General features: G+C 41.8%; 1 protein-coding gene across 4 annotated transcripts in view; it reads right to left on the minus strand.

Moving 5' to 3' along the window:
- Nucleotides 1–334: 334 nt before the first annotated feature.
- Nucleotides 335–13856, minus strand: part of LOC125451332 (sushi domain-containing protein 1-like) — a 95795-nt gene continuing 82273 nt past the window's right edge. For all 4 annotated transcript variants that reach the window (XM_048528339.2, XM_059644272.1, XM_048528338.2 and 1 more), the window contains 3 exons: nt 8184–8277; nt 7172–7222; nt 335–5818 (listed from right to left, as the gene is read on the minus strand). In XM_048528339.2, coding sequence (XP_048384296.1) covers nt 7204–7222; nt 8184–8277 — 113 coding nt within the window. In that variant the 3' untranslated portion in view covers nt 335–5818; nt 7172–7203. The remainder of the gene's footprint in view (nt 5819–7171; nt 7223–8183; nt 8278–13856) is intronic.

The raw sequence follows: 13856 nt of genomic DNA on the forward strand, positions 1-13856 counted from the left end.
GTGGGCTCGGATTGTAGATGGCGGAAGTGTCGGAGGATGATGCGTTGTATCCGGAGGTTGGTGGGGTGGTGTGTGAGAACGAGGGGGATCCTCTTTGGGCGGTTGTGGCGGGGGTGGGGTGTGAGGGATGTGTTGCGGGAAATACGGGAGACGCAGTCAAGGGCGTTCTCGACCACTGTGGAGGGAAAGTTGCGGTCCTTGAAGAACTTGGACATCTGGGATGTGCTGGAGTGGAATGCCTCATCCTGGGAGCAGATGCGGCGGAGGCGGAGGAATTGGGAATAGGGGATGGAATTTTTGCAGGAGGGTGGGTGGGAGGAGGTGTATTCTAGGTAGCTGTGGGAGTCGGTGGGCTTGAAATGGACATCAGTTACAAGCTGGTTGCCTGAGATGGAGACTGAGAGATCCAGGAAGGTGAGGGATGCGCTGGAGATGGCCCAGGTGTACAATGTGGTGTACAATTGTACTCTGTACAATGTGGTTTGACCACTTTTACCACTTTGTATGAGTAAGCATTTGGCTGCTCTGAAACCTAATGTGCCCTAACTTCTGCATATCCTCCAGAGGAAACCTCTATTTTTATAAATGCTACATTCTATATATCACAGCCACGCACTGCTTTTGTCTGTGGTGTTTTCTTCCACAGTGTATTTGCTTTAATCAAATGTGGGATGTGGACATCGCTGGCTGCCGGCCAGCACTTATTGCCCGTCCCTAGCTGCCTTCTTGAAGCATTGGCACTGAGTCTTAGTATTTGATGTCTTGCTTAATCTTTGTGTTGCCTTGCCACATGTAGCTGTAGAGCATTTGTACTTTATAAAGTGTATAGATTCTGTTTCTGTCCAATGGATAAGGATGTCCTTCATTGCTCAAGATTTGGCTGTTGGCAAATAACTTGGTTGCTACAGATGCAATCAAGTTGATGCCTTCCTGTTACCCAACTAGATTTAAGAGACAGCTTGGAATAAGAATGTCATGCTCTTTCAGGGTGGTACATGACAGCCTGACCAGAAAAAAACCCAATGGCTAAATTTGACTGAAACATTTCAGATAGCTAAGGAGCTGAGAAGTGGGAGAATTATTCATTCACAGCATTTAAAACTGTAATAGTGAATGACTAGATGCCAAGGGGATTGTGATCAAGAAATTCAGGGAAAAGGGAATCAGGGCATCTCAAGCTGAGGCCCAGCCTTGGACTTTCCATGGACAACATGGCTGAAACTGTCAAGTGCGTTGCAGAGGAGACTCTGACACTCAGATAAACTTTAGGGCCTAGGGAGATTTTGAAAACAAACAGTGTGCACCAGTTCTGTACATACGCCAATTTTTATACTCCGCACACTATTCTCCCATCACATTTCAGCTCATCCTTTCACCATATCCATCCATTTCTTTCTCCATCCAGCCTTCCCTTCAATAATCAGTGTCATTCAGCTCCACCACCCCACTGAGTTATAAGTACCGTATTCTCACCACTCTTTGATTTCCCCTATTGAATGACATTTGTGACTCTTGTATTTGTGAGCTTTGCTTCTGGACTGTCCTTCTAAGTGGAAACTTTCTCTCTACAGCCACCTCTCAAGCACTTTTCATGATCTTAAAGCCTTCTATCAGGTCACCCCTCAGCTGACCCCAGAACATAGAATCTGCCTGTTTAATCATTTTCACCGAGTACATACTCTGATAAATATCCTTACAAACCACCTATGAATCAACTTACTCAATAGGAATGTAAAAACTAGGAGCAGGAGGTGGTAATTCAGTCCCTCAAGCCTGCTCTGCCATTTGATACAATCTTGGCTGATCTCATCTGGGCCTCAACTCCATTTCCCTGCCTGCTCTCCATAACCCTTCAGCCCACTGGCAATTAAAAATCTCTTAAATTCAATCAATGTTCCATACCCACCACATTCTGAGTTGGTGAATTCCACACATTCATAATATTTTGAGAGAAACAATTTCACCTCATCAGTTATAAATCTGCTATCCCTTATCCTAAAACAATGACAGCTTGTTCTAGATTATCTCACATGAAGAAACATCCTTTCTACATCTACTTTGCCAATCATCTTTAGCATCTTCTATCAACTGGATCTCCTCTCCTTATTCTAAATTTCTGAGGAGTATAGGCCTAAACTGCTCAATCTCTTTTCATAAGACAACTCCCACATCTCTGGAATCAAACTACTGAATCTCCTCTGAACTGCCTCCAATGCAACTAAACCCCTCTTCCAATAACCAGGTCAAAACTGTACACAATACTCCAGGTGTGGCGGTCTCACTAATGCCTTGCACACCTGCAGCAATACTTCTCCACTTTCAGCAATCTAAATCACTCCCTGTTGAAACATTGAATGACATGGGTGAATAAACCTTTATTCAAGGGTCCTGTGAATAAGCAAGAAAATCCTAGCAAGTGCATGATGACCTAGGCAGCATATTCTGAGGGAGGATGGGGTGGGTGCAGCTGATCAACCATTTTCAAAGCCTCACCAACTCTCAGAGACTGAAGGAATGTCATCTCTTGATAGAGAAAAAGGCACAGGGTGCTCAGCAGGTGGTCTACATACAAATTAGGATCAGAAGTACGCCACTCAACACCTCATGCCTATACTACCATTCAATAAGATCATGGCCGATCTGATGAATCCACATTTTTGCCTAGCCCCAGTAACCTTATTACCCCTTTGTTTATTAAAAAAAAGTCTACTTCTGCCACAATGACAATCAAAGTCTCCGCTGCCAGTCCCTTTTGTAGAAAAGTGTTCCAAAGACTCATGCCCCTCTGTGAGAAAACAAGTTCTTCCTTACCTCTGTGTTAAATAGGTGACATTGTCCATTTTGCATCTTGTCCACAACTGGATAGAGTCTCCAGGACAAGATGAGTAATGGGAATGCAATGGGACACAATATACAGAACTATATCTAATTATAGGTAGTACAGACAGTAGGCCAGTCTCAGTGCTTGAGAGAAGCGGGGGAAGGTGATTTCTGCAGGGCAATTGTAGGCACAATTTCCAACCAACAGATCATTGAACAGATTCTTGAGTTTGAGGCATGTGTTTGGAATGTAGGAAAATACTTTCAGGAGATGGTCAGGTATAAAGAAAGGCTTGCAATTATATAGCAACTTCCTCTCAGAATATCCCAAAACAGTTTACAGCGTATGAAGCACTTTTGAATTGTGTTCATTGTTGTAATGTTGCCACTTGGTTCACAGCAAATTACCACAGACAGAAGAGCAGTGTTGACTGAAGGATAAATATTGGCCAGAACACTGGGAAAACTTTGCTACTTTTACATGAAATAGTGCCATAGTGTATTTTTAATTCACTTGAGATGGCCAACCAGATCCTGGTTTGATGTAAAGGAATGTTAACAATGCAACATTCTCTCAGGAGGGAGTGTGAGCCAAGGTTTTGGTGTGGGATTGGAACTGACAACTTTCTGTCTGAGCAACAAGTGTGCTAGCCACTGAGCTTTGAAAATCTTAAATGTTGAAGTTTTCATCTGGAGTCAAAGAGTTTTCCATAGGGAGTATACACCATGGTAATACTGCTGAACCAAAGCTGGGTATCAATGACTTGGCCAGATGTACTTGGGCTTGCCTTCCCTCAGATGTAAGGAATGCAGCAGAGAAAGGCAGGAGTGAGAGATGCTGAGTGACTTGTAAGTGCAAGAGGGCATGGAAAGGAGAATGAAGCAGAAAGTTGACGGATGCAAAGATTTGTGAAGGCTTTGTGGATATTGGGAAAACAGTTTCAGATTTCAATCAATATTCCCCTTATGTGATGCCACCTCTGGCTTATTTTCCACTGTCTGTATTGGGTAGGCCATTACTTTATCCACTCTCTGATTCTCACCTGCAATCATAGAGTCTCTACAGTGTGGAAACAGGCCACTCAGCCCATCGAGTCCACACTGCCTGTCCAAAGACCATGCCACCCTGACCCGTCCCCTACCCTATCACCGTAACCCTGCATTTCCCATGGCTAATCTAACTAGTCCGCACATCCCTGCACACTATGGACAATTTACTTTGGCCAATCCACCTTGCCTGCACATGTTTGGACTGAGGAAGGAAACCAGAGCACCTGGAGGAAGCCCACGTAGACATGGGGAGAATGCACAAACTCCGCACAGTCAGCTGAGAGTTGAATCGAACCCCAAGTCCCTGGTACTGTGAGGCGACAGTGCTAACCACTGAGCCACAATATTGCCCCAGCACTAGCACAAATCCACCATTTGTTGTTTCTGCCCTAGCTTGCTAGTGTGCTGCCTGTCACTGCACACCATAAGGATCACAAGTCTGCTGCCAGCTGGGTGTGAAAGTTTGCTGCTTTTACTTTAGTCAGGAATTTTGGTAACCTGGGGAAGAGCAACAAGTTTTTGTAAGCCTCCCATGTCGTAACCAGCAAATTAGTTGACTTGTTGTGACATAATTTGATTTTCTATTAGTACATACCTTGAATTGTTACCCAAGTGTATCAGTGAGAATGCTTATTTATACTTATTTGGAGGTAGAGTTGTAAGTATAGAAGATTCAATGATGTGGCAATAATTGAGCCATTAGAAGAATAACACCCAAGATCCAAAAGTAATTTAAGTGAGATACAAGTATGATATTGTTCAATTATGTGGCAAGAGAATATTAGCATTCGACTCCTAATCTGCCAACATTACCCACTCACAAATGTGTCATTTAATTGACTCACATCCGACCCAAGCTTGTAGTGTCCTGTTTCTCTGCAACGTGCAGTCATCGTATCAAAAAGGCGTGAGATATTACAATGTTAGAACAGCAGCTACATGTGAAATTATAGAAATATATATCACAGTCCAGCACTTACACACTCACCCTTTCACACAAACTGTTAGAAGTGTCGGCTGAGCCGCTGAATTTTAAATTAGGGAAGACAGCTGCTGCAAAATGAGTTCTGATTTCACCAAAGTTTCTTTCCACTTCTGGCTGCGAGAATTCCTTGATATGTCTCCCCTGCTTTGTAGCAGAAGGATCCTATCCAGAAAATTTTCAGAAGCCAGACCAGAAGTCACATAAACGTATCTGAAATAGGACTTCCGAACAAAGTTTCTTGGCCTTAACTTCCCACACTTCTATTTTCCTTAGGTTCTGATGAAATACCATCAATTTGAAATATTAATTCTGTTTCTTTCCACAGATACAGCCTGATTTTCTAAGATTTCCATTTATATTTCTTCTTATTCAAAAATAAACATTCCAGCCTCATGTAGCCTGAAATACAATTTCCATTTCCTAATCATCCCTAAGAGAGGCTCTCTGATGAAGGGTCTAGGCCCGAAACATCAGCTTTTGTGCTCCTGAGATGCTGCTTGGCCTGCTGTGTTCATCCAGCTTCACACTTTGTTATCTTAGCTCTGATTTATTATTCATAGATGCTGCTAGACCTGCTGAGCTTTTCCAGCAACTTCTGTTTTTGCTCCTGATTTATAGCATCCGCAGTTCTTTCGGTGTTTATTTAGCAACTGAATGGTCTACCCTTCCTCAGTACTGCAGTGAGTGTCAGCTTGAATTTTGTACTCAGGCTACTAGAATTAATTTTACTTTGGTTAGAAGCAGCTTTTCATACTATACAAATAAATAAGAGGTTCACAATTAGGGTCTGTCCAACAGTGGAAGGAACTAACAATATTTGAAGTCTTCTGGAGTAAGGTCCAAGTATATTTCATGGTTTGATAGTCTGGCCATTTTTTGTTTTGCTCTTTTGCTTTCAAACACTTCCAGAATGGTTGAACTTCACTGAACTGCCAGTGGAACAGCACAGCGTCCTTCGTTTATCTGTTTACAACACAAATAAATAAATATCACGTAAAATTTTGCAAATGAACTGTTTTCCACATCCTTTGTCTTTCCAGTTACTTATCCATGGAATAACATTACATAGAATTCTACAGCACAGAAACGGTCCATAAGTTTGATTGATTCATGTTGGTGTTGATGGTCTTCCTGTTACTTTCCATTTGGCCCCATCAGCACATTCTGTGCTTTTCTACCTCTCACGTTTGTTTATATTCCCTTCAGCTGCCTCAATACAATTCCTGAGGCTGAACAAGTTTGAGAAGATTGGGGTGTCACAAGAGCTAAAGAGAAGGCACAAAGATGGTGGGCGCAATCTAGTGCCCTTTCCATGTCACGTGACCAGGGTTAGGAGGAGGTGGGGTCATATGATCAGGTAGGAGGATGGTGGGTGGAAACCCCAACACCTTCCTGCCCCTATTCCAATCATGCTCATGGTGGCAAAGCCAAAGGATAGCTTTTCATCCTGATCATTATACAAGACCCTTAGTTCTTGCCCAGTTTAGTAGTTATCAGTAGCAAATAGGTAGCTAACCAGGAGGGGAGAATGCTAAGTAAACCTAAGTGCCTGAGTGGAAGAACAGGTACAGAGAGTTCCCTAAAAGAGGTGATGCAGGGCTCTCACCAGCCTCCCAGACAACATCTGAAACACCAGCTATTACGTCCAAAAGAATTCTGCCAGTGATTCCATTTGGGAGGTCAATCAGTTTTCAAGGTGCTATGAAAATAGTGTACAAATAGGAATGAAAAAAGAAAGAAGAGTTTACATTTATAAGGCAGCTTTCAAAAACCAGTGGGGTGTCTAAAAGCACTTCATAGCCACTGAAGTGGCTACATAATTCTGAGTATGGTCACTGTTGTAATGCAGGAAACATGACACTCAATTTATGCACAGCAAGCTCCCACAAACAGCATCACCATAATGACCAGATAATCTGTTATTGCTGATGTTGATTCAGGAATATGTACTGGCCAGGACACCTAACTGAACTTTTCAATTCTTCAATATTAGGTCCTAGGACTTCTTTTTATCCACTTTCAAGGCCAGATGGCCTCAGTTCAGTGTCTGATCTGAAAGACACCGTGTCAGCACATACTTGATGGTGTCTGTCAGCCTGGGTTTATGCTACTCATCACTGGAATGGGACTTGAACTCCCGGCCCAGTGCGTCATGTTTGACATCTGCCATAAAACATTCTGTACTGATGTCAAGTTACATGCTTAGTAACATATCGGGTGTCACAGTCATCGCACAGACAGGATGACTGAAATACCATGAGATTGCAAAACACTACTGCCTTTGAACAAGGAAGCAACTTTTATTTTATAACTTACATTTAACTTTTCAGTGCCATTGTCAACTGCTGTCATCTCATCTTGAAGCTCCTGGAGGAGAAGATGATTGTTAAAAATGAAACTATTCTTCATCTCTCTCTCTCTTTTTCTGTCTCTCCATTTTGCAGACACCACATAGTTAAGCAGAGCAGGTTGTGAGGAATCTTCCCACACACATGTAAACACATCGCTAGGGATTATTGTTGCCCCATTCCCAGAGATTTGGTGAAATCTGGGGTTCATAAAGTGGTAAATCTCATTGAGAACCCCAGATTTAATGTTTGATCTAACAGCATCGATAGCTCTTCATTTACGGCTTTACACTCATTGCTATTGTTTAACAGTGGTTGATGCAGGAAAACCATGGACAAGTAATAAATTAACTCACTGGAAAATAATCAGTAAGATAGAGCTGTAGAAAGAGTTTTTGTCCTCCTCAAGACTGTCTGAAGAATACCAAATTCCAAAGGGTGCAACAATTTGAAATGCATGAGAAAAAGGTGCTGATCGCTTTGCAAATCTTAATCAGAATCTTAAAAGGAGGAGACAAGAGCAGAGGGGGTTTAGCAAGGGAGTATGAGAGCATTGGTCTTAACCACCAGTGACAGGGAGATAGAAATCAGGGATGTTCCAGAGGCTCAAGTGGAGACACTTCGGAGGAGTTGTAGGAGGTTATTGAGGTAGGGATGGAGTGATGGCCACTGAAGCATTTGACAACAAGGATGACATTTTAAATTCAAGGTGCTCCTGGTCTGGCAGCCAATGCAAATCCACAGGAAGTGATGAATGAATTGGGCTTAGTACGAGCCAGGATATGGATGCAGACTCCTGGATGAGCCCAAGTTTATAGAGACTGGAAGATGGAGGCCATTCAGAAAAGCATTGGAACATTCCTGACTGAAAGTAAACAAGGCACGTAGAAGGGTTTCAGCAGAACATGGCCCGAGACAGAGGCAGAAGCTGCAGTAAAAGTAATCGGCGGCATCAGTTTTCATGTGAAGACTGTACATACCATACCACAGAATAACAGAGCAACAGAAGAAATCCAACCACGCCCAGGGAACCCAATCCTAGAAAGATCACTGTTTGCACACTGTCTGATGAACCTAGACAAGGAAAATAATAAACATATGGCGTGTAAATAAGTATGAGTGATTTGATTGGCTGTATCTCACCCACATGATTAAGGGGAATATTCATTACAACATTTATTGTACGCTACAAATCTGCGCAAAGTTTTGTGAACTTTGTAAAGTTCAAACTCCAGTTTATAGATGGCAAGACAAGGAAGTTATGCAGAATCTTTATAAAAAGCTGGTAAGCCCACAAGCGTTTAGCCTTTTATTCTAGTCAGCACAATATAGGAAGATGTGCTGGTCTTGCAAGATTTAACAGAATAGATCCATAGATGTGGGATTTTAGCACAAACTGGATTGTTCTCCTTAGAAACAGAAAATAGGAGGAGTAAGCCATTCACTGCATTTTGAGCGAATTCAGCAAGATCACGGCTGATCCTCGAGCACAAAGTTATATTCCTGTTCTCTCACCCCCATGGTGCTTAACTTCTGGAACTCTATTTATTTGTTCCTTAAGTATCTCCACTGACTTAGCCACCACAGCGTTTCAGTGGTAGAGAATTCCACAAGTTCACCACTCTGAGTGAAGAAATTTCTCCTCAACTGCGTGTGAAATGGCCTACCCTGGATCAACCATCAATAAAAAGCAGACAATTTGCTCATTGTCGCCTTCCTGTTTGTGGGATTTTACTGCTGCATTTCCTGGTTTATAACACTAACAATTCTTCCAAAAGTGCATCAGGAGCTCCAGAGGTTATGGAAATATATATTTGAATCTGTCCTAAGGAGTCTGGCAAAAAGCAAATGCAGGTAAATTATTTTGTATTCCTGGCAAAAGTACAATCAAGCATCAAAAGATAATACTGTTACACTTGGCAAAGATGGACTATTGACCTGCAGTTCCCAATTCTGTTTCATCAAAGACACCTTTCCTGCAGATATGGCATTTCATGGCTCGTGAAACTGGATTTTCATATGTCACATCCTTCTGCACATTAATTATTTCGTTGAAAACCATATCAAAGAACTTCAAAAGCTCAGGCAGATATTTGGTGTTAGTTTCATACATCCAAGACTCACCCGGAAAAATGTCTTGAAGAAGTGCTCATAGATGGAAACAATCATTACAACTTTGATACGCTCATAATATAATTTCTAATTACTTAAAAATACATGAAAAAGAACAGCAAATCCTAGGATTAACTGAAAACAAAATGGATACTGGAAATCGGAAATAAAATCAAAGTGCTGGAGAAACTCCGCAGAGCTGACAGCATCTGTGGACAGCCAGTCTGATATAATTCTGCGTCAGTCCTTTCCCAACCAAAATGACATTAGACTTAGTGGAAGAAAAAGGGCATGAAATTCTACTGTGCTGGTCACAACCTCAGAACATTCCAAAGTTCTTTACAGCCAATTCGGTACTTTTTGGAAGTGTATTCAGCAATGTAAGGTTGGGAATTGCAGTGGTAAATTTGCACACAGGAAGTTCCACAAGCATTCATGAGATAATTGTTTTAATCGTGGCCTGGGGCCCATAGGTAGAATGCTGCCACCAATCCTTCTTCCAGTGCTGGTCTGGGGGATTCCCAGTGGATTCTGGTGAAAGGTAACTGACAAATAAATCTCAGAAGTGACATTTATCCTGGGGAACGAGGTTAGGTTCATTACATACTAGCAACAACGTACAGGTCGCATTATACTGATAATAAGGATCAGATGACATAATTGTCTCCAATTACAATTGCCGACAGCCCGCAAGACATTTAAGACTCACCTGTGGCTGTGTTATATAAAATTTATTTTTAATGATGTTAGTTGAACAGAAATATTGGTACAGACACAAGAGGGAAACTTGACTGCTCTTCTTCAAAATATTGTTGGGGATCTTTTATGCTCCCCTGAAGGAGCAGAGCAAAGAGATGCGTGTCTTCACATCTCTCTCAAAACCAATGATGATGGAAAACACAGTGGTTAAGTATCCAGTTTTACCAAAACAACTCAGCAAGTTCACACCGTTGTCTTTTTAAAGAAAGCAATGCAACAGGATAATTGACAAGGTGATAACTCATGTGTGATTTGTTGCTAATGAATCTGATCGAAGTGATTCAGGAATTGGTTATGACAGTCAACGCTTCCATCTTATTTTCTGACAGGCAGAATATTCTGGCTAGCCATGCCCAATCCTCTGTAAGAATATTTTAAAAAATCTACGTATGGAACATTTTAAATAAATGTTTTTAAGCAAGGAAATTCAACCGAAGGAGACAACAACCAAGGGAACTGATAGTGTCAACAGTTGAACAGGATCTGCTTTTACCATCAAACGTGATTTCTATTTTATAAAGGTTGGCCGAAATGACGTTTGCTCCAGGGTTTGATACTTAAATATCGAAATTGTGCACCATTGTCCAAAGGGTTTTCCAGTTGCATGAGGGCAGCGGACAATTTTTGGGATTATTCGTTTATCATATAGTGACAACTATATAGGTCGAATTTTCATCTGCAAAAAAAGGATGAGTACAGAATCAGGCAATTGAGTACGTTTGAGCCTTTGGACAACGTGACAGTTTGTAGGCAGCACTCTTCATGGTAACAGCATCGAACTGCCTCAGCCAATCCCTTCCTAAAACAGGATCAGGTTTCAAAAGGAGGAGGTTCTAGGCCCGAAACATCAGCCTTCCTGCTCCTCTGATGCTGCTTGGCCTGCTGTGTTCATCCAGCTCTACACCTTGTTATCTCAGGTTTTGAAAGGACTGCTTGTCTGTTAAACAGCAAGAAATGAATTATGTTGAGTCGAAAGCAAATTAAAGGCTGGGAAAAAGTTGGGAGGGACATGTGTGTCAACTCCCTGACGCATTATCCTCTAGAGGGAACATTCTTGGCGTTGATCTTTTAAACAAGGTGGGCATCCTGTTCCCCAGGGTAGCTGATTACAGCGATTAAATGTCCAGAAAGAACGGTTTTATGGTTTTAGTGAAGCTTACCCACCCGCAAAGCCTCCACACCTGCTCTACATACAGACAGTGCCAGCTCATTGGAGGCAGAATTTCTGATGTGGAGTCAAGTAAATGTTCAGTTCTTGACTGATGTCTCATGTTCCAGCCTCTGTAAACTGTTGACATTGAAAAGTATACTGTTCGGAACTTGCAGCAAATCCCCTGCGCTATTAATTCACTTTGTTTTCAGTCCAGCATTACCTCAGTTTTAAAATACTCACCTTCATTTATAAATACCCCCATGAACTCATTGTCTGTTCTGACCATAAACTCCTCTGGCCCATAACACAGGCGACTGCAGTCTTCTGATTCTGGCCTCTTGCTCTTTCCCAATTTGAACTGTTCCATTTTTTTGGGAGCCACGCTTTCAGCTGTTTACCGACCTCAGCTCTAGAATACTGTCTGTGCATCAAACTCTTCACTTTTACATGTGTCTCTCTGCCCTCCTTTAAAGACATGCCTTAAGACACAGCTCTTTGTCTGATCTATGCCCCATATTCTTTCAGCCAACATGTCTGCTCTTTACTCAAGATGGTGGCAGCAGTGGGAGGATGTGTTTGGGCTCTGTGCTCGGACACTCCCGCTCAGTTGGCCAGCCACATTCTACTTTGTTCTTTATGGGGTTTCTTTTTGTTTTGTTTCTCTCTTGTATCGAAGTTGACCTTTGGTTCTCGTCTGTGGCTGTGGTGGGAGGAAAGCGGGTGGGAGGGCCCGCTGCGGCGGTGGATGTGGACGTCCATTCCTCGTCACCATAGTGACTGTGGCTTTATCAGTGGGTCTGGACCGTACCTCCTGCACTGGTGGCATGGTGGTTCCGGTTCATTCCTCGTGGCTGTGTCGGCTTGTGTGATGATCGAAGTAGTGATAACTTGGCCACTCTTGTCCGTCCATGCTATCATGGTTTTGCAGTGACAGTATGGTAGGTCTGGTTCGGAAATCCTGGCCTTGACAGGCTCAGGGGCTGGTGCTCCTGGCCAATCCAGAAACTCAGGAGCCGTAGTGGGACAAAAAGACGAGCATTGTCCTAACTTTATCTTAGTTATTTCTTTCATAATTTCTGTAATTTAAATGGCGCCAAATAGAGGTGGCTTTATACACATCTCACTGTATTTTCATAAATACAAGTGACAATAAATTTCTATTCCTAATACGACTTGGTTTCTGATGTAGGGTCTGGGCCCGAAACATCAGCTTTTGTGCTCCTCTGATGCTGCTTGGCCTGCTGTGTTCATCCAGCTCTACACTTCGTTAACAAAGTGTGGGGCTGGATGAACACTTCTCGGATTCTCCAGCATCTGCAGTTTCTATTATCTCTGATGACTTGGTATCTGTTTGATCATTGTTTCTGTGCATGGTTCCTTGGGGTGGTTTTGTAAGTTAAAGATGCTAAAGGTAAACTGAAAGTTTTATTAAGATGGGAACAAGAAAGCCAAGGAGAATATTTCCTTGCTTTTTTAATAACTATCATATTTCGTGATAATTAACCCGATGCCATAAAGGACGCAATAAACGCTGTTTAGAATACATGGAGCAATTTCTGTCTGTATTAAAATGTTAGCAAATTGTAAAATGAAGTACAAAATTAATTCTGAATACAACTACATTAACATAAGCAATCAAGTCAAGTGTGTTAGTGTAAGTAAAAAAACAAAAGAACTACACATGCTGTAAATCGGGAAACAAAACAGAAATTGCTGGAAAAGCTCAGCAGGTCTGGCAGGATTGGTGAAGGAAAAAACAGTTAATGTTTCGGGTCTGATGACCCTTCCTCAGAACTCAGACCTACTGAGCTTTTCCAGCAATTTCTGTCTGTGTTAGTCTAAGTGTTTTAATTATTCCATGCTGGAGTAAATGGAGCGAATATGAGATGGAAAGGACACCCTTTGCATTTATATAGCATCTTTACAGCCAATGAAATAATTTACATGTAAACACTGTTATAATTTAGGAAATGGAGCAGCTAATTTGCACCTAGCAAGCTGCTAGAAACAACGCTGCAACAACAAATGGATAACCTGTATTGTTGTTTGATGGGTGGATGAATATTTACCTAAGACAAATCCCCTAATCCTCTTTGAAATTGTACATTAGGATCTTTTACATAAGTCTGTGTATGAATCCGTATTAATGAATGCAGTCTGCATTGAAGGGACATGGCCTAATCCTATAGAATTATAATCAACAAAAAATACATTAAATAGAGCAGAGAAAATTGCAGTAGGGAAAAGTGACAAAGTAATTCTTTGATGTTGACAGCCTTTAGATCCACCATCCTTCCTGACTGGTTCCTTTTTCCATTTGATAATCTAGGTCATAAATTTAAAGTGTAAATTGAAAGGATGTAACTTGGGACTTAAAACGATCATACCTAGAAAACTGAGCAACTCAATTCAAGTCTATTACATTGCTGCTTCTTTTGCTCTGAACCAACCACAATCCTTAGAATCATTAAATGGAAAGAACTGATTTAATTGAACCATTTACACTGACAATGCTCAACATACTTTGCATCATGTGCCAGGATGTTATGAGATAGTGTAAATCAAGAAATAGAAATCAGACAGCCGCCCGGCTTTATGTGTATTCAGTCAACAAGGAGATTGAAGAGCT

Source organism: Stegostoma tigrinum, chromosome 3 (assembly GCF_030684315.1).
Source record: "Stegostoma tigrinum isolate sSteTig4 chromosome 3, sSteTig4.hap1, whole genome shotgun sequence".
NCBI lineage: Eukaryota > Metazoa > Chordata > Chondrichthyes > Orectolobiformes > Stegostomatidae > Stegostoma > Stegostoma tigrinum.